General features: G+C 39.8%; 1 protein-coding gene across 2 annotated transcripts in view; it reads left to right on the top strand.

Annotated features, from left to right (window-relative positions):
- SLC18B1 (solute carrier family 18 member B1) overlaps positions 1 to 21,357 on the top strand; it is a 38,005-nt gene that overhangs the window by 11,520 nt on the left and 5,128 nt on the right. For both annotated transcript variants that reach the window (XM_056126199.1, XM_056126201.1), the window contains exons 3-10: positions 202 to 297; positions 826 to 899; positions 2,132 to 2,279; positions 5,652 to 5,808; positions 14,020 to 14,156; positions 17,298 to 17,399; positions 19,180 to 19,271; positions 21,166 to 21,261. In XM_056126199.1, the coding sequence (XP_055982174.1) occupies positions 202 to 297; positions 826 to 899; positions 2,132 to 2,279; positions 5,652 to 5,808; positions 14,020 to 14,156; positions 17,298 to 17,399; positions 19,180 to 19,271; positions 21,166 to 21,261 (902 nt within the window). The remainder of the gene's footprint in view (positions 1 to 201; positions 298 to 825; positions 900 to 2,131; positions 2,280 to 5,651; positions 5,809 to 14,019; positions 14,157 to 17,297; positions 17,400 to 19,179; positions 19,272 to 21,165; positions 21,262 to 21,357) is intronic.

Raw genomic sequence — 21,357 nt, forward strand, 5'->3', positions numbered from 1 at the left:
TAAGTATGGTAAGTGAATAATTTTCATGTCAATTTAGATTTAACTATAGTTTCTTTCTTCTCCATCCTGTTTATCTTAAATAATAATGTTTGAAACTTCTACATGAAAGTTATAAGATGATCATATGTTGATATAATAGCAATTTTTCCATACTGATGCTAATTTATCTGTAAAATGGTTTCCATTTCTATTTCTCTATAGGCTGAAAAGAAAGGAGTCGGCAATACAATTATTGGTTTGATCTTTGGATGTTATGCTTTGTTTGACTTTCTGGCATCTTTGTTATTTGGAAAATATGTAAGTATTAAGGTGCATATATACACTTTAGCTAAAATATATACAATGAGTCATTCTAATATCTGGGGGATTTCCATGGATAAATAGATAATAACCATTATGTTTATGAATACTGCCATAGTTGATAGTTCTATTCCTAGGTTTGATTGATTTTGTATTTATTTGTCTAATGGATTTTTAAGTCACACCCAGCAGTGTTTATCTCTGACTCCAGGCTCTGTGCTCAGGGATCATTCCTGGCAAAGCTTAAGGACCGTATGTGGTGCTAGGGGGGGTCAGATTTGGGTTACCCACAAGCAAAGCAAGTACCTTAATGCCGAAACTATTTCTTTGGCCCAAGGACCAAATGACTTTTTAAATATTTGATGTTTGTGATCAATGTATGAAGCCATTCTACAATGGATTTTTATTGTAACTGATCATTTCTTCATGAAATATTATATTTCCAGATAACAGTGAATTAATTTATGCCAATTTAGACTCATAACACTCACTAATTTAACCATTTTTCTTTGATGTTTATTGTAGCTTGTACATATTGGAGCGAAATTTATGTTTGTGGCAGGAATGTTTGTATCAGGAGGAGTGACAATTCTTTTTGGGTAAGTCACATTCTATTATGTTTAGGACCTTGGGCAGATTTTATTGTCTGCTTTCAGTTTAAAATGTTAATGGAGTCCTTAAGACAATAATTTCCATTGATTGTTGGATACTTGGCAAATAATTTATGGTGAATGATATTGAGGGGCTGGAGCTATAGCACAGCGGGTAAGGCCTTGCATGCAGCTGACCTGGATTTGATTTCTCTTCTCCTCTTGGAGAGCCTGGCAAGCTACTGAGGGTATGTTGCCCGCATGGCAAAGCCTGGCAAGCTACCCGTGATGTATTCGATATGCCAAACACAGTAACAAGTCTCACAGTGGTGACGTTACTGGGCCCGCTTGAGCAATGGGAGGACAGTGACAGATTTTGGGAGAGGCCTGCAAGGGAATCACCACTAATCTGGCTACTGTACCTATTATTCATTAGGACTCCTTTGTTTGCAGTGACAGAAATTTAACTCACTTGTTTAACTCACAGAAAATTTTTTGCCTTAAGCAAAGAGTAAACTTTTGGACCTAAAGAACCAGTGGAAGAGCAGAATAGAGATCTTAATGTCACCAAAAACCGTCCTTGAGTTTCTAATTTTGTTTTCCTCTTCTTTTCTTTTCTTTTTTCTTTTTGGGTCACACCCAGCATTGCACAGGGATTACTCCTGGCTTTGCACTCAGGAATTACTTCTGGCAATGCTCAGAGGACCATATGGGATGCTGGGAATTGAACCTGGGTTGGCTGCATGCAAGGCAAACGCCCTACCCGCTCTACTATTGCTTCAGTCCCTGTTTTCCTCTTCTTGTGCTTTTTTCTTGAACATCTTTCTCTTTCACGATGCCAAGGTGGCTGAAGAAATTGCCTTAGGAAGATGGTGACACATATGAGTGTTTATTTACTTAATTTGGATCTGAGGGCCTTCTACTTTCTTTACATATCAATTTATTTAGAAGGTCTGTGCCTCACCATGGGAAGAGGGAGGATTGAATCTAGTGTGTTCTTTAAAGGTTCTTGTCAGAATGATTCTATTAAATAAATCATTTTGGTGCAATTTGTTAACAAAAAAGAGCAATTTCCTTTTGTTAAAAGCAAACAACTCTTCAAATTGTGCTTAAAATATGATTCTAATAACTATGAGCGTAGTACTACTTTTACTCTTTTCATTGAATACAGCTTAATCAGAAGAAAGAAATACACAAACCCAAATTGGCTTTTGAGAATTGTCTTTTTTTTTTCTTTTTAGTATATTGGATCAAGTTTCAGACAGATCAACATTTATTGCTCTGTGTTTTATAGTGAGAATAGCAGATGCCATAAGCTTCTCTGCAGCCATAACTGCGTCTTTTTCTATCCTTGCAAAGACGTTTCCAAACAATGTGGCTACCGTCATGGTATGTATTTTATACGTTTTCCCCTACTTTAGTTTTAGTATCGGCTCAAATATTTGACCTTCCCAGTTAAACTGGGTATTATTCCATCCCTGCTTTTCCAGTCTTTCTCTTTTCCATTTTCACCGAGGTACTGGGATTTACAGTACTGTTAATTGTACTTTTGTTCAATGATTTGCAACTCCACACCCCTGAGAACCCACTTCCCTCCACCAGTGTCCCACCTAACTGCCAAACCCCATACGTATATATTACGTGGTTCAAAAAAAATTTTAGAAGAGTGGCAAACAGAATTAACAGAAAATAAATCAATAAAAGTCAATTTGTGATGATTTGCTATATGATTTTAGCTTTTCTTAATCTAGTAGGAGGCAACCATGTGCATCATGAGTGAGTGCTATACTCAATGCCACATGATGGGAAGTTTCTCCTGTCCTTTAAACGAGCTCTTTTAATCCTTCTAGCAAAATTGATTTCAAGACTATGAATCCCCTGAGCTGTTGCCTGCCCATGATACTCTGCATAGTTCCTTCAGATCTGAATGATAATCTAGCCGGATATATATTCTTGTTGAGGTGTTTATTTTGTTGTGTTTTTGTATTATATCTTTCCATATTCTTCATACTTGTAGTGTCTTATTCAATAGATCTGCTGTCCATCTTATGTTTTGGTTTTTGTTTTGGTTTTGGGTTCACATCCAGGAGTGCTCAGGGCTTGCTTTGACCCTGCCACTCAAAAATTACACATGGTGGTGTTACAGTGACTATCTGGGAAGCATTGGATTGAATCCGGGTTTTCCAAGTACAAGGAAAGCACTGTACCCTCTGTGGTATCTCTCTAGTTCCTCTGCTGTACGTCTTATGGGCTCTCCTTTGTATATTAGTTACTTTTCAGTCTTGCTGCTTTCAATATTCTACCTCTATCTTTGGACTTTGTCATTTTTGAATATATTATGTCTTGGGGTTTTCCTGATGGGGTCCATTTTCACTGGGGCGTTTTGGGCCTTGTGAATCTCAGTACTTTTAATCCTCAACTCTGAAAAGTTTTTATCAGTGATCTCCTTAATTATTGTTTCTTCATCACATTTGCCTTCCTGTTCTGCAGGGACTTTGAAAATTCTTACATTGTTCCTCTTAAACTCATCCCATGATTCTCTGGTATCTGTTCATTTCTTTTCAGACTATTTTCTGTCTTCTGCTGTTTCCTAGTGGTGAGTATCAAATGCCCAATAGCAATAGAAATGAAGAGCAGGAGAACTGGTCTTCAGTAGGAAGCTTGCTGCTGGGATGGGGGCAGGAGTAAGTGATAAATTATGGAAGGGGAGAGGAAAAGTGCCTGTCACAGAGGCAGACTTGGGAATAGGAGGGAAACGCCCGTGAACACTGCTGAAGGAATTGGTGTTGGAACAATATATGTCCAAAGCTCAAAGATATATATCTTTGTAACTTTGAAATTCACAGTGATTTTTTAAAAAAGTAAGGGTATCTTTTTATTTTATCTTGAGTTTCTTTTGCTGTGCAGAAGCTTTTAGATTTGATTTAGTCCCATTTTTTTTAATTTTGTTCTCTTTGCAACTGTGATCATATTGTTTGAGAACAAGTTTAATTTCTTGGAGATTTCTGGCTCTTTTCTTCAATGTATTTTGTGGATTATGGTCTAATGTTGAAGTTTGCAGTTCACTTTTGTGAATCATGTGAGATACAATTCCATTTTCATATTTTTACATGGGCTTTCCAGTTTACCCAGTATCATTTTTGAAGAGATTTTCTTTGCTTTATTTCAAGTACTTAGCTCCTTCGTTTTAGATTAAGTGTTCATAAGTTTGGGGGTTTAACTCTTTCCATTCATCTGTGGGTTTGTCTTTAGTCCAGTACTATGTAGCTTTGGTTATTATAGCCTTTAATATAGTGCAAAGTTAGAAATGCAATGCCTTCCATCTTCCTTTTCATTTTCTTAGGATTTCTGTGGCTATTTCAGGACTTATATGTTAAAACTCCTATATTTTAGTTATTTAATATTTTTGTTGTTTGGGGGCAACATCCAGTGATACTCTGGAGTTACTCCTAGCACTGCACTCAGGAATCACTCCTGGTGGTGTTCAAGGGAATATTTGGGATGCAGGTTGACTACACACAAAGCAAGTGCGTTACCTGCTGTACTATCTCTCTGGTCCCAATAATTTATTTTGATTGTGATGAATATTTAAATTGTTCACATCTTTTGGTATTGCAAACAGTACCACAACACTTAAGTTTGTACATTTGCCATATCACATCTTTATGGCTATACTTGTCGTTTATATTTCCAAAAGAGGGACTGTAGAGTGAATGCAGTGTGTAGGGGGCTTGCCTTATACACGGCCCAACCTGGGTTTGATCCTTGATGGGCTGCCATATGGTCCCCCAAGCCCTTCCAGAAGTGATCCCTGAGTATAGAGCCAGGAATAAGCCCTGTGCATCATTGGTATCACCTACCCCCGCCCTCCAAATAAATAAATAAATAAATTCCCAGAAGAGGCATTCAGGCCAGAGAGCATGTGCATCTAGTAATGTTGATCAATTGTTCAGACACTCCACAGGCAATGTATTACAGAGTATGACAAAAATGAAGGGTTTTATATATAATAATAGGTAATAAATAGACACTATGTCTTGTGGTTTAAATGTTCATTTTTTAAAAAACAGATGGTGTGTTTTTTATGTTTTTTTTTTTTTACATTTTTTGGTCACACCCAGAGATGTTCAGGGCGTACTCCTGTCTCTCCATTCAGGACTTATCCTGGCAGTGCTCCAGGGACCATATGGGATGCCGGGCATCGAACTCTGGTCTGCTGTTTGCAAAGGCAAACATTCTCCCTGCTGAACTATCTCTCTGGCTCTCTGGTGGTTTTATTTATTTATTTATTTATTTATTATTTATTTATTTATTTTTAATGGATCTAAGAACTATTTGAATTTTATTTTATGGGTCAGTTTAGGACTTTCCTGTTGGGCTGTGCATTGTTTTCTCACTGATCAGTAGCAGCTCCCTTAAAGTAGTTGCAAAAATGAGCCGTTTTCAGGTTTCTTCTGATACATTTTGCCTTATGGTTTTTAAAAATATTTTTATGTGACCATTTCATAAATGTTTTTTGTGTCTTCTGACTTTTTAAGTCATAACTGCAAAATCTTTTCCATCATAACTAATTAAAACAAAATTGTCTTTATTTTATTTCACTAGTTCTTTAATGATTTCAACATGTGTCTTTAAATTTTTTGATTCATAGTGTGTTTATATAAATTATATAAAGAATAGATTTTTTTATATAGTGCCCTTTGTATTTTATTTAATTCTTCAAAATGTTTTGATTTTGTTCTTTTGTTTTCTCATTTCTAGGGAATTCTTGAAATTTTCTCTGGACTGGGACTTGTGCTAGGGCCCCCTATCGGTGGCTTCTTGTATCAGTCCTTTGGCTATGAGGTGCCTTTTATTGCTCTGGGATGCATAGTTCTGCTGATGGTGCCTCTCAACATGTGTATTTTACCTAATTATGGTAAGCCAAGATTTATTTCTCATTCTTACGATTTATTTATTTTGTACCTTTATAAGAGACCAATGTAATAGATCCTCCATTTGATTTTTTATAATCAATGGTAGATATTTTAGAGTACTTGAAAGAATTGATTTTCTTCATAAATGTTGTTAGCGACTTGTTTATATGAATTCCCCATATGACACAAATCTTTCTTTTCTCTAGAGCTAAACAGAATTTCTTTCCTCTTCATAAAACATCACCACAGGGGCTGGAGCAATAGCACAGCGGGTAGGGTGTTTGCCTTGCACTTGGATGACCAGGGTTTGATTCCCAGCATCCCATATGGTCCTCTTGAGTACCACCAGGGCTAATTCCTGAGTGCAGAGCCTGTAGTAACCCCCGTGCATTGCCGGGTGTGACCCCCCCCAAAAAAAAAAAATCACCACAGGTCTGCTCTCCAGAAGTCTTCTTGGACTTCATTTAAATATTTCAAATGGCAAGCAGTCACTGGCCAGTCCTGGTACATTTTCTTAAAGGCGAGGGGAGGGTGGGTTCCTCAAAGCTGGTTGCTCTGCACAGCTCAGATGCCAGGACCCGAGGCAGCAGGAGGCAGTAATGCAGGTCGTCCTGGCTTTAATGCTTTATGCCTATAGGAGGGGTCTATCTGTCATAACAGTTCCACAGGCTCAGGAGCCAAGCTCATGGGTCTGCATGCTCAGACAACTTATCATGTACAAAGCGTGATATTTATGGTACATTTCTTTCTATTCTGTACAGGCTGGTGCTCCAATTAGGGTTATTTTAATAGGCTTAGTAATTAGTTGGCACTTTCCCTATAATGGGTTGCTAGGGAAAGGGACTGGAGCTTGTGAGCTGGGGATGGGAGAGCTAACAAATACTGCAGGAAAGGAATCACCATGTCCAAACATTCGAGGTGCTTGTCCTCTTCCTTTGCACAGGGATCCTAGTCTCTGTAGCCCTGCATCCTGTACTGTGCTGAACTTGGTTCAGCCTATGAACACTTGGCTGAGATCCAAGAAACTGACTCCAGGAAGAAGTGTCATGTGACAGGGTCAAGTTTTCAGGATTTTTCTTGTGAGAAGGAATAAACTAAACCTGTATTATCTCATACAAGGCAGCAGACTGCTTGCCGCATTCTGGCAGATTATGGTGTTCAGAACATTGGTCATTAGCTTCTGGATGATTCCAATACCTGTTCCCCTTTCATTTTTTTTCTTTCTTATTTTGGTTTTGTTTGTTTTGGGGTAACAACCAGCAGTACTCAAGGATTGTTCCTTTTCTGTGTTCAGGGATCGCTCCTGGCAGGGCTCAGGGAACCAGATGGGGTGCTGTGGATTGAATGCTGGTTGACCTCATGTAAAGCAAGCTCCCTGCCCTCTGTATGATCTCTCGAGCCCAATCCATTCCTCTCTGAGACTTGTCATCCTTGCCTTGTCTCCTTCCCTCACCCACAACTTGGCATCTTTTGCAGTGTCATCCTCCCCTCCCCCCCCCAGTCACTAGTAAGTAGTTACTTGCTACTCTTCACTACTGTTATTCATGAATTAATATCCTGGCTTTACTGGTCCTAATAAGGTCTCGGTTAGTTGCATTTTTTTCTATACAAATAGTTTGACAAACATGGTATTTAACTACATAGAATCTTCTGTAGACTGGGTGGGAAAAACGGTATTTGGTAATAGTATCTCTAACATGAACAATGTTAAGTGAATGAGTATAAGCTCAGGTGTACACATTAATTGGTGCTTTTAAAAAATATTGTTTAGGGGAACATATAGAGACAGGTTGTTTTTTTGTTTTTGTTTTTTTGCTTTTTGGGTCACACCCGGCGATGCACAGGGCTTAATCCTGGCTCTGTGCTCAGGAATTATTCCTGGCAGTGCTCAGGGGACCATATGGGATATTGGGAATAGAAACTGGGGTTGGCCACATGCAAGGCAAATGCCCTACCCGCTGTACTATCACTCCAGCCCCAGAGACAGTTTTAAAATACATTTTTGTTAGTTTGTTTCTTGTCTACACCTGGTGGTGCTCAGGCTTTACTCCTGTCTATACCCTCAGGGGTCATTTCTGCTGAGCTTGAGGCACCATATGGGATGCTTGGAGGATCCAATCCAGGTTGGCTGCATGCAAAGCAAGCAGCTTACCCACTGTACTATTTCTCTGGGCCCCCAAATAAATTAAACTTTATTTTTATGAATATCGATGAATATTTGATAAATACTGTAAAGAACTTAACAACGTACAGTATTTTGTGTTTTGTAAGTTCTGCTTCAGGCTGGAGTGATAGTGCAGCGGGTACAGCGTTTGCCATGTAGACCTGGGTTCAATTCCCATTATCCCATATGGTCCCATGAGCACCGCCAAGAGTAGTTCCTGAGTGTAGAGCCAGGAGTAACCTCTGAGCATTTCTGGGTGTGACTCAAAATGCAAAAATAAGTAAATAAATAAAGAAAAAAAAAGTTCTGTTTTACTTCTTCCTTCTGAGGGTTGACTCCAACTTCAGAAGCTTCATCTCACTTATCTTTTATGTCTGCTCTCTGTGTAGTCAGTCTTTTGCACTGCTCTTAAATATTTCTGAAACAGTTCTCCAATCCTTTCATTCGATATGAAATAAGAAAAATTTTTTGAAAGTCATTAAGAGATTGTGAGATTTCAATAGTTGAATCCCAGAATGTAGAATATCCCCTCGCCTACTTAATTTGTAGTACCTCTTTGAGAAAGTTTTCTGAACTGTCACAATTCCAGTACCAAGTGCTGAAGAAGTAGCACCGTGCAACACAGCACTCAGCATTTCCCTGTGGCATTGTACCTGAGGTTACTTCACTTCATTCCTCAGTGCTTCATCCCTGACAGCAGCTTCCTGTGGCAGTTCTTGTCAGTCAGAAAGTCACTCCTCTAAGAAGAATCTATCAAAATTGGGAGAACAGAGAGGTATTTAACTACATGGAGTTTGATAAAACACCCTAGGAAGTTCTTCCTTTTTTCTCCTGAAGTAGCTATCACCCCAAATTTGTGTTACTTGGACTACTTCAAGAGTTGAACTTATTATTATGTGTTCATTTTCATTGACATTCTATTTTTGCTGTTGTTGTTTGATTTTTTGGGACCACACCCACGCTCAGGGAATTCTTCTGGTTCTATGCTTAGGAATCACTTCTGGTGGGACTCAGGGATCATATGTGGTATAGGGGATTGACCGGGATTGCCTGCATGCAAAACCAAGTGCTCTACCTCTCACCTCTGGTCCTCCATGTTATTGACATGCTCTTTTAACATTTTCAGAGTGTTTTCTTTCTTTTTTGGGGGGGAGGGGGTCACACCCGGCAATGCACAGGGGTTACTCCTGGCTCATGCACTCAGGAATTACTTCTGACAGTACTTGGGTTACCATATGGTATGCTGCAAATTGAACCTGGGTCAGCTGCGTGCAAGGCAAACACCCTATCCACTGTGCTATCACTCTAGCCCTAAATCTCAGAGTGTTTTCATGATATCCGACTTAATACCTAGTCCCCCTCCTGCTCCTCCAACCATGGCCTCTTCTGCTCCGATTCCCATTCTCCATGGCAGGTATCACTGGAATTTCCCCGACTGATGCACCCAGCCACTTCGTCATTCTCTTTTAAGACACCTTACAAGTAGTTAACCGGACTTAAGACCCGAAACTTTGTGTTTGGTTTTTCATTAGTGACACATCCTTGGAGCTGCCAAATTAGCATTTTGTTTGATTAAGATAGGAAAAGTCAACAGATCCCTTCATCCCTGGAAATGGGACTTTTTCCAGCATAAAAGCTACAACATGGTTAATACTTTCATAATCAGGGAAGTCAAGAGCAAATTTATCCTCTGCCATTAGCTATACTGCTGTTTGCACCAACCTCCCTACCACCAAGTAGCGGATCACGGTGATGCCTGCTGCCTTCAGCCAGACCTGTGTGGAGAACTCCTTCACTGGCAATTTTTTTTTGTTCTTTGTTTTTTGTTTTTCTGGCTTTTGGGGTCACACCTGGTGATGCTCAGGACTTATTGCTGGCTCTGCACTCAAGAATTACTCCAGATAATGCTTGGGGGACCGTAGGGATGCCAGAGATCGAACCCAGGTTGCTGTGTGCAAGGCAAACACCCTCCCCGCTGTACTATCGCTCCAGCCCCTGTGTTGGGTTTTGTGCATTTGTTTGTTTTTGAGCCACACCCAGAGGTGTTCAGAGCTTATTCTTGGCTCTGCTCCCAGGAATTGCTCCTGGAGATGTTCTAAGAACCATGATGGATGCCGAAGAATGAACTCAGTCGGTCACGTCCATGGCGAGCATCCTACACTCTGTATTATCTCTCCGGGTCCCCTTTATTGACGTTATTATGTACTATTTTGTGATAAACATTTTTCGCCGCTTTGGATTTAGAGAAAGGTATACCATTTTTGTCATTCTGATGTTACACAAAGTCCGTTTCCCTGCTTGCACTGCCATATGTAGCCACAAGGTGATGCGCGTCCTCTGTCTAAGTACATTGCAGGTCCTTCTGTATGGAGCGTGTTGGGGGCTGTGCTCAGTCTTGATTCTTAGTTCAATATTTGATAGTTAAGAAACTAACCCGCAGGATATCCCTTGTATCCTATAGCACAGCGGGTAGGGCGTTCGCCTTACACGCGGCCAACATGGTCGACCCGAGTTCGATTCCTCCGCCCCTCTCGGAGAGCCCGGCAAGCTACCGAGAGTATTCGATATGCCAGACACAGTAACAACAAAAGTCTCCAATGGAGACGTTACTGGGCCCGCTCGAGCAAATCGACGATCAACGGGAGGGCCTTTACCTTACCTTAAAAAGTTTAAATATAGTACTTAATTCGACAACTCTATGACGTTTTATATTTTGCTAATTATTGCAAGAATTTATTGAGATGAACTGTGATGCTTTTAGAAAATAGGAATATGCCAGTGTTAATTCTCAAAGAACTCCTTCAGCCAAACCTAATCAACATTTTACCTGACCTGTAAAACTGCAACTGCATATCTCCCCTTCTCTCCATTCTCCACAAGTCTGAAGCAATGTCCCTTTAAGTTAAAAAAAAAATACATTTTCACCCCTCACTTGGAATGCTCAGTTGTTCTCAGACTTTCTAGCATATTTTACAAAGACCTGCCTACATAATCTTGTCAGTATATTCCTCTGCAGCAGAATCTCATTTCAGTCTCCTACTTCAATCCTCATCATTCACGGCTCCAACTTTGCATGTATTCTTTGGTTATTATTTAAGGGCTTCACCCCATGGTGTTAAGGGCTACCCTTACTCTCTGCTCAAGGATCGCTCCCAGTTTTGCTTTGGGGATCTATGTGTCGGAAATTGGACCTGCGTGCAAACCATGTAGTTTGATCCACTCCACCACACATGGAGCTCTGAGCACTTTCAGAAGTTATCTGACAGCCTTTTTTTTTTCCTTTTTGGGTCACACCTGGTGATGCTCAGGGGTTACTCCTGGCTTTGCACTCAGGAATCACTCCTGGCGGTGCTTGGGGGACCATATAGGATGCTGGGAATTGAACCTGGGTCGGCCACGTGCAAGGCAAACGCCCTACCCGCTGTGCTGTTGCTCCAGCCCCTCTGACAGCCTTTTGAGCCTAGTCTTTGTCCCTGCTTTTATTCTTTTATTTCCCCAAACAGTAATTTTTGCTGAGCCTTGAAATATACCATTGTTGAAAAAAAAAAGTCCTGGAGATTCTTTTCTTGATTGCCCATCTCAAGTTTATCCTTTAGGTACAACTAAGATATTACTAATTTAAAAAAGCCCTTCCTAGGTATCCCCCTATTTTTTTTATCAGTGGAACATCATGAGGTACAGTTGTAGATTTACAAATTTTTGTTCTTGGGTTTCGATTATACAATGATCAAATACCCATCCCTCCACCAGTGCCCATTTTCCACCACCATGGATCCCAGTATCCCTCCCACACCCATCCCCCCATCCCACCCTGCCTCTGTGGCAGGGCATTCCCTTTTGTTCTCTCTCTCCTTTTGAACCCCCTATTTTTATTAATGAACCTGGTTTATAATATTGTCAGTTCATAGTATTAGTAGGCTACATCGTTCCAATATCACACCTACCACCTTCCCTCCATCAATGTTCCAGGGACCCCTCCTCTTCCCTCCTCCACCTCAGGCGAACTCAGTAGACTGTCTCCAGTTGTGTTGCTTTTAGTCACTTGTCATTCCTTTACCATGTTTCTTTATATTCCACATAAAAGAAATCATTCTGTCTGAGAGACATATATCTGTATCTGTCTTCTGTCTGACTTCACCCAGCATTATACCGTCTAGTTCTATCCATGTGGTGGTAAATTGCATGCTTTCATCTTTTCCTATAGCTGAGTAGTATTCTACATGATATTCTCTATAATATTTCTTTATCCATTCATTTATTGTTAGGGACGCAGGTTGTTTCCAAATCTTGGCTATAGTGACTGTTGCTGCAATGAACATAGGGGCAAACATGAGCTCCTGTTCTTTTCAAAATATTGGGGATTTTTTGAGGGGGGCGTCTTTGAGAAGCTACTGAGAAGCAGAATTGCTCAAGTCTCAATTCTTAGTTTTACGAGAAGTGTCCGTGTTTTTTTCCAAAGAGGGTGAACCTGTCAGCATTCTCACCAACAGTGGACAAGGCTTCTTTATTTTCCTACATACACACCACCACTGATTGTTTTGCTCTTTTTCATGTGTGCCAGCCTGAGTGGTGTTTGTTGTTTCGTTTGTTTCTTAGGCAGCCCTCCGCCCCCTCTAATATATGCCTTCCTGCTGCATTCTTGTTCTCTCCAATAATCATGCTAACTACTCTGTCTTCTTATACAGATTCTGCGTTTTTCTTCTTTGATTTTGTGTGCAAAGATTCTACTCAGTAAATTAACGAGAAGATAGGAACATTACCAAATAATAGTAAACAGTATTGGATGAAATAGAGTTGTGTTGCAATCATATGGGATGGGCTGGGAGCATATTTGCAGATCAGAGAAAGGTAAAATTTCTGGTTTTAATTAGGGCCAGACTCAGGCCTTCCAAAATTAATAGAATTTGCAGAATTAGAAGGAGGAAAGACATCAGAGAGGTGAAACAATGATCTTTGGTATTGGAAACAGTGAAGAAATTGGGTTACCGTCCCCGGAATCCTGGAAAATACAGCTTTTCCAAACATAATTCACACATAATTTAGCAGCACCCCTTTGATTTGCTGTTTTTACTTGCCACCAGAGAAAAATCTTGTGTTCTTTAATTAAAAATTTAGATTCCTTCTTAGCAACTTTTTTTTTTTTTTTTGCTTTTTGAGTCACACCTGGCGATGCTCATGGGTTCTCCTGGCTCATGCACTCAGGAATTACTCAGGCTGTGCTGGGGGGAGTGGGGAGGCGACCATATGGGATGCTGGGAATCAAACCCGGGTCAGCCATGTTGGCTGTGTGCAAGGCAAACGCCCCACCCGCTGTGCTATCGCTCCAGCCCCTAGCAACTTTCTTTCTTTCTTTCTTTCTTTCTTTCTTTCTTTCTTTCTTTCTTTCTTTCTTTCTTTCTTTCTCTCTCTCTCTCCTTCCTTCCTTCCTTCCTTCCTTCCTTCCTTCCTTCCTTTGTCTTTCCTCTCTTTCTCTTTTTTTCCCTCCCTTCCTCTCTCCCTCCCTCCATTCTTTTTCTCCCTCCTTGGACTCATTTCTGCCTTTGTGCTTGCTCAGAGATAACTTCTGAAAGTGCTCAGAGCACCGTATGCGGTGGAATGGATCAAACCAGGTTGGTTGGCTGTGTGCAAGGCAGTCACCTTATCTTGTCCTATCTGTCTCTACACATAGTTTCTCTACACATAGTGTCTGGCTTTTCCCATGTAACAGATCAAGGTCACATAGATGTTCTTCTGCCTGGTGAAAGCCATTCCTGATTCAAGATCTCACCTGTAATCCATGTCCCTTTCTTATCACACTGATTCTAAAGGATTTCTTTGGAATTTCAGAAACTATTTTTAAGAAACTAAACTAGTCTAGTCTAAACTAAACTAAACTAGTCTCTAGGTTCAAATGACTTATATTCAAATGTGTATTTACACAATTTCAGGTAAACTTAGAGATGAGTTCCTTTGATTGTTCTTGCTGATTTTAACTTTCAAAATTGGTTAAAATATAAAGTTAAGTGTTTTTTAATTATGCTAACAAATTTAAAAATTTTTCATCCCAAAGAATCCGATCCAAATAAACACTCATTCTGGAAACTGATCACTTTACCCAAGGTTGCCTTCCTCGCCTTCATCATCATCTCCGTCAGCTCCTGTTTAGGCTTCCTTGACCCGACTCTGTCTCTCTTTGTTATGAAGCAGGTAAGTAGCCTGAGAACAGAAAAGCTTGGCCTTGTGGCGAGTGGGTATGATTACTTTAAGGAAAATCCTCTGAGTAACTGTGAGAAAGGAGGCAAAGGGTTATCATCTGAGGCAGTCTGTGCCTTCCCTCTCTGATATCTCAGTAATGATGGGTCTGATTCTATGTAAAAATAAAAGAAGCTTTTGAAGTGACCCAAACATTGGTCTCCTTTCCAAGACACTATGTGTCTTTTTTTTTTTCTTTCTGGGTCAGACCCAGAAGTGCTCAGGGGTTTCTCCTGGCTCTACTCAGGAATTACTCCTAGCGGTGTTCAGGGAACCGTATGGGATGCTGGGGATTGAACCTGGGTCAGCTGCGTGCAACGCCTACTCGCTTTACTATCACTCTGGCCCCAACACTACTTGTCTTATAGGTGTCACTTGGGCATCATCCATGTAGCATATCAAAGTTATCATTCCTCTGTTTTTTTAGATTTCAGTGTGATAGAATATGCAATGACTCAATTAATGTGATAGGCCTTTGTTCTCCTATATATCACCTGGTCCCCTTACTGGATCTGTTGCATGTAATAAAAATGTTTTAGGGTCTATGATCAGACTGGAATGGGAGAAAGGAATCAAGAATCTCTCCCTTTTTTTTAAAGCCTGAAAAGCAGACATTGAATTAGAAATTTTTATGCCCTAGAAACATGCTTTTAGATATTTTTGAAAAATAAGATTCATAATGTAGTATGCTCTAATAGCACATCTGATGGCTTGTTTTACTAAAGAATTAATGTGTAAATAAAGAGACATCTACTAATTTTATAGCTCAAAGTGATTTGACTAGAGGCACTAAAGTTAAAAATATAGTTGTCAGAACTGCAACTCCTTGGGTCATTAGAGATAATTGTGCATATGTGAGATACCTTAAATAATAACCTGGGGAATTTTAGCACCAGTTCCAAGGATTAGAAAGTAATAAAATATCACACTTAAGCATTGGCACCCATGACCCCACACCTATGAAAATGTTTATGTTTATGCTGTCGTTTCCATTCACATCATTAACAGCGTGAACACTTTCTCTAAAAGCTATGCTTCTTTCATTGTAAGGAAATTTATCTACGCAATGAAAGATTTTGTAACCAACTTTTGATAAACCCATGTTGCTCATGTCTTTAAACATGTATTTTCAGTGGGGCCATAGAGATAGCTCAGCAAGCCACAATACATGCTTTGCAACAGGATGCCCAAATTTCATCCCTGGCACCATATTCCTATCGCACCACCAGGAGTAATTCCCAAGAGCAGAGCAAGGAGTAGTTCCTGAGCCCCAAATGGGTGTCACTCAAAATTTTTAAAAATTAATAAAATTAAAAACCTAATAAACAAATTTGCAATGTCAAAAAATGTATTTTCCTATAATATCCTAGAAATTTTTTTGCCTTTTTTGGACTTAAATGAATCAATATTTTGCTTCCCAGTTATTAGGAATCCACAGAAATAAATCACAAAGGACGTAGTGACTTGCATATCTTGCTGCTATCCTTAAAGAAATAATTTCAGCTTGAGCTATCATTCATTTTAATTATTTGTTAAAATATATACTGACCATAAGTAAATCTCATGAGATTCATTGAAGAAAATGAGAATTTAGATGAGTCTCAAAAGCAGTGCTTAGAGCACTGTGAATAGTAATAGTATGAGTTATATGGTGACTTACTAATTTAAAATGGGTCCTGACATCTGCACTTGTTTGTTCATTGCAGCACTGTTTACAATAGCTAGAATATGGAAAAAACCTGAGTGCCCAAGAACAGATGATTGGTTAAAGAAACTTTGGTACATCCACACAATGGAGTACTATGTAGCTGTAAGAAAAAATGAAGTCATGAAATTTACATACAAGTGGTACTAGATGGAAAATATCATGCTAAGGGAAATGAGCCAGAAAGAGAAGGATAGACATAGAAATACTGCATTCATCTGGGTAATATAAAGTAACAAAATAAGAGACTAACACCCAAGAACAGCTGCGATAAATACCAGGAGGTTGACTCAATGGCTTCGAGGCCAGCTGCACACTCTAGGGGTAAAGGCAGCTCAAATGGAGAAGGGAGCACCAAATAAAGGGTGCTGGGAAGATCTGCCCAGGACGGGAGATGCATGCTGAAAGTAGATTCTAGACCAAACATGATTGCCACCCAGTGCCTCTTCTGCAAACCACAGCACCCAAAAGGAGAGAACAAAAGGGAGTGCCCTGCCACAGAGGCAGGGTGGGAAGGGGGATGGGGAGTGGGAGGGATACTGGGATTGGTGGGGTGGAGAATGGGCACTGGTGATGGGATGGGTACTCGAGCATTGTATAACTGAAACCCAAGCACAAAAACTTGTAAGTCTACAACTGTATCTCATGGTGTTTCACTAATAAAAAAAAAAAGAAAGAAAAAAAATAAAACAGAAAAAAATGGGTCATGAATCTTAATTTTTTTGTGGGTGGAGGATACTCAGGGCTTACCCCTGATTCTCAGGGATCACTCCTAGTGGGGATCAGGAACCACATAGAGTTGGCGGGATCTAACTCAAGTGGGTCATGTGCAGGGCAAACTCCCCACCTGGCACTTTTGCTCTGACCCCTCCTTCTAAATTTCAGTTACATGTTGTTTGAGCTGTAGTAGAATTAACAGTGTCATTGTGTTTTTTCACACCAGTGTTGTTCAGTTTATGGACAGTCAGCATCGTGGGGGGCAGTGTTAGAAATGCCAAATGCCTGTCCCATATCCCAGTATTTGAATCAAAACATCTCAGACTGAGGAACCAGAATCTAATTTAGGAAGTTCTCCAGTTAAGTTTTGTGTATCATAAGGTTTGCAAAAGCTGGCTCATGTGTAAAGATGTTATAATTCATAGAAGTAAAATGCTATGTTTAATGCCAAATGCTACAAAGCAAGAAATCTGTACCATCAGACCTCTCGTTTAGGTATATTTCTGATAGAGGAAAAATAATCATTTATAGATGTAAGGGCAAAATTAAGTACCCTGAGTGTTGTTGGTAGAATCATTATAAACAAGAGCTGAAGAAATAGCAGACAGAAACAAGAGATGCTTACTTAAAATGAGTTAACCATAATATCTTTAATATGAGGTTTTCTTTTACAGTTTAATTTACCAGCTGGATATGTCGGACTTGTATACTTGGGCATGGCCCTGTGTTACATGATTTCTTCACCACTACTTGGTCTACTGAGTGACAAAATGCCGGTATGTAGATTTAATTTTTCTGAGAGTTGCTTGGTTTTTTTTTAGACCTTTGATATTCTGACTATAATGCAGAATTCTGGTATCTAGACATACGTAGGTTATCCCATTATCAACCTGAGATAAAATCCACTCTAGTCTACTTAAATAGTTCTAAATCATTCCATTTGGATTACTAGTATATAGCACTAGTACTGATTCCAAATTTCTATGACTTTAACACTTATTTTAAAAACATTTTCTCTCCATTTGATTTACATACTTTTTTGCCAAAGCCTTATTAACTATGTGAAGTTTACTTAGTCAAGCTGGTGACAAAACCCAAATTGCTTTAACCAGTTTTTGGAGTATGGTTTTTTTAAAACCAGTCTTATGTAATTGAACTGATAACTGTACTTTTGTCATTTTAGCTTTCATTCAAGTATCTTATAAAGAGAATTTTATTGACCACTTTTAAAAATAATATGAATTGCTAGATATTATACCTAGGAAGTGATTTTTTTATTTTATAAATAATTTTATTGGGTACTTTTAAAAATAATATGAATTGCTAGGTATTATGCCTAGTGACTCCTGATAGGGTTTGCTTTTTCTTTTCCCTCCTTCCCTCCCTTTCTCCCTCCCCTCTCTCCCTCCCTCCCTCCTTTCTTCCTCTCTTTCTTCCTCTCTCCTTCCTTCCTTCCTTCCTTCCTTCCTTCCTTCCTTCCTTCCTTCCTTCCTTCCTTCCTTCCTTCCTTCCTTCCTTTCTTCGTGAAGTAAGGTAGATTTAATCGAAAGTTATTAGGAAGACACAAGAGAAAACAGGACTGGCTTCTCCAGAGTGCAAACAGGCAAGCAAAGAAACATTGAGGCAAGCAGCAAGAACATGGGCTTGAAGAGCAAGCCTTTATTTTAATTTTCACGTTTTGAGTATTCTGTGGGCCACTCCTGATGGTGTTTGGGGGACCATGCGGCTCAAACTGGGGTCAACCATCTGCAATGTAAGCACCTTAATCCTTCTACTATCTCTGACCCCTGATTTTTATTCAATTTTTTAGGTGTCATTTAGTTCATTATTGTTAGTTTTTATCGAATTACTGTAAGATGCAAAGTTTTTCATGATTAATTTTTAGTTGTAAGTGTTGGAGCACCTATTCCTTCACCAGTGTCCAGTTACCTCCACCAATATCCCCATTTCCTCACCCATCCTCCTAGCCTGCTGATATGCTAGACACTTTTCTTTTTGTCTTTTTTCCTTTTAGGCTTTCTGCTTTGCAATACTATTGCAGAAGGGTATCATGGATATCAATTTACCTCTTTTCAGCATCTAGTTCTTGTCCAGATTGGTTCTTCCCACTAATCATTGTCTTAGCTGTCCCTTCTCTGTCCTAATCACATCCCCCCCATTAAGGCAAGTTTCCTACTAAGGACCAGTTCTGCTAGCCTTCATGTCTTTGGGTATGTTTCTTCTACTCTGTTTCTTTATATCCCACAACCGAGTGTAATCATCTTGTCTACTGACTCCTGCTTCTTAAACTGTTACAGTTTGAATAGTTCATCATTTGCAAGATCTCTAATCATATCCTTTGCAAGGAGTCCTTGTCCTTTTCTCACTCCTTTTCTTGGAGTATATTGTCCTTGCTTTTGTGTATAGCACCTACCTATTCTCTCTTAAATGTAATGTTTTGTTTTCTTCGATGTATTTTTGGTTTCTGAATATCATAACTTATGCTCTTCTTTGTTAATATACTTTGATGATGGAGGGTCACTACCTGAAAGAGTTTCTCTGTACTCTGTTTCCCAGCATCTCCGGAAATGGTTTCTGGTCGTTGGAAGTCTCATCACTGCAGGATGCTATATGTTCTTAGGACCTGCCCCAATCCTGCCCATTAAAAGGTAATTTTTGGGGCTTTTTTCTGGTATTTTTGGCCTAATAGATTAGGAATTGCAGCACTGTAGCACTGTCCTTCCATTGTTAATCGATTTGCTCGAGCGGTCCCAGTAATGTCTTCATTGTGAGACTCATTATTGTGTTTGGCATATTGAATACGTCATGGGGAGCTTGCCAGGATTTGCCGTGCGGGCAAAATACTCTCGGTAGCTCGCCGGGCTCTCCGAGAGGGGTGGAAGAATCGAACCGGGGTCAGCCAGGTCGGCCGCATGCAAGGCAAACGCCCTACCTGCTGTGCTGTCGCTTCAGCCAATTGCTATAAAGCTGTTATAAGTTCAAAACTTAAGTGTTTTGAACTGTATTATTTAAATTTTCATTATTTAGGACTGTGATAAATTGTCAGGCAGATATTCACATGGTAACACAATGGGTTAACTAAATCTTCATCAAATGAGGAAAAGGCTTATTTATCCTATTTCAATTGCACACTTGTTTGTACCTTTTAATGGACTTAATTAATTTTTTATTTGGGGACATCATGGAAGGTGCTCTAGGGTTACTCCTGACTCTGCTCAGGAATCACCCCAGTTGGGCTCTGGGGACCGTCTGGTATGCCAGAGGTTGAACCTAGGTCAGCCACAAGTGTGCAAGGCAAACGCCCTTTCCACTATACTATATCTTCAGCACCTATACTTTATTTTAAAAATAACATTTATTACTACATTGTTTTAGTTTAGTTTACAGCCTGTAATTTTTCTTGAGATAGGAACCAAATACCATTTTGTTTCTGTGTCACCCTTGACCTGTTCATTATAGCTTCCTAATAGAAAGTGAACTGCTTAGACCTTTTCTGGTACTTGTGAGTTGAAACATGGTGTTGAAAGGGCAAAGAGGTTTCTTTTATTGCATTGTGGAGGCCACACCCAGCAGAGCTCCAGGAATGCTCCTGACTCTGTGCTCAGGAGTGAGCCCTGATGGTGAAAAGCAAAGATTCTTTTTTAATTAACCTTTATTTTTATTTATTTATTTTTTTTTCGTATAGTGTGTCAGATTTAGATTTGATGTTCTGGCTCTGTCTTTTACTCCGTATGTTATCTTGGACAATTCACTTAATTTCCAAGTTTCCTTATATACAAAAAGGAGCTTAGGGGGCAGATAGATAGTGCAGAGCGTAGGGCACAGTTTCAATCCCTGTCATCCCATATGGTCCAGGAGCCCTCCAGGAATTAATCCCTGAACACCGAGCCAGAAGTAAGCCCTGAGCACTGTGGCACAACTCCCCACACCACCGTCCCCCCAAAGGAGTTGATATTACTATCTACACGGTGGGGTTGCTGTGAGGATTAAATGGTGCTAAAGACTGTTAAATTACTGGCAGTGTGATGGCATAGAGCAAATATTCGTCGCCCATCACTTAATCAGCTGCTCCCGTCCTGTACCATCTTTCATTCAAGTACATATCAATGGCAAGTGATTGATGGAGCAACATTAGCTCATTTTTGAACAATTATGAAGGGATTTCATTTGGTGAGAAGAAAAAGGCTGACTAGGCATGTGATCTGTAGGACCTAAGAAACAGAGGAACCAGGGGCTGGGGATGTAGTGGTAAAGTGTAGGACTCGCATGTAGTATACCTTGGCATCACAAAAAGAAAAGATGAAAAAGAAAATCAAGCTATCAGGATGAAATGATGCCCACATTCCCCCAAAGTAAGAGGCTGAAGGGCTAGTACTGAAATATGATCAGACAAGAAGAGAATCGTCTGATTCTCTTTAATTCTCATATTTTCACAATTATGGAATATGTGAAATAAACTTGTCTGGGATCCTGGGAACCCTCCTTTCTAACAGAGCTTTGTCTCTCTTCAAAACCTTGTTTTCCTTTCAAATTCTTTTGCAGTCAGCTCTGGTTGTTGGTGTTGATGTTAGTCATCAGTGGCATCTCAACTGCAATGAGCCTGATTCCAGTTTTCCCGGAAATCCTTAGTTATGCACAGTAAGTTACTTGCATTGCGTGAAGGGCTGTATTGTGACTAGCTGTGATCCATAATCACAGGCTTCCTTTTGTTTCTTAATCTGTGTAGGATGTTAG

This window comes from Sorex fumeus, unplaced genomic scaffold (genome assembly GCF_029834395.1).
Source record: "Sorex fumeus unplaced genomic scaffold, SorFum_2.1 ptg000061l, whole genome shotgun sequence".
NCBI classification, from domain to species: domain Eukaryota; kingdom Metazoa; phylum Chordata; class Mammalia; order Eulipotyphla; family Soricidae; genus Sorex; species Sorex fumeus.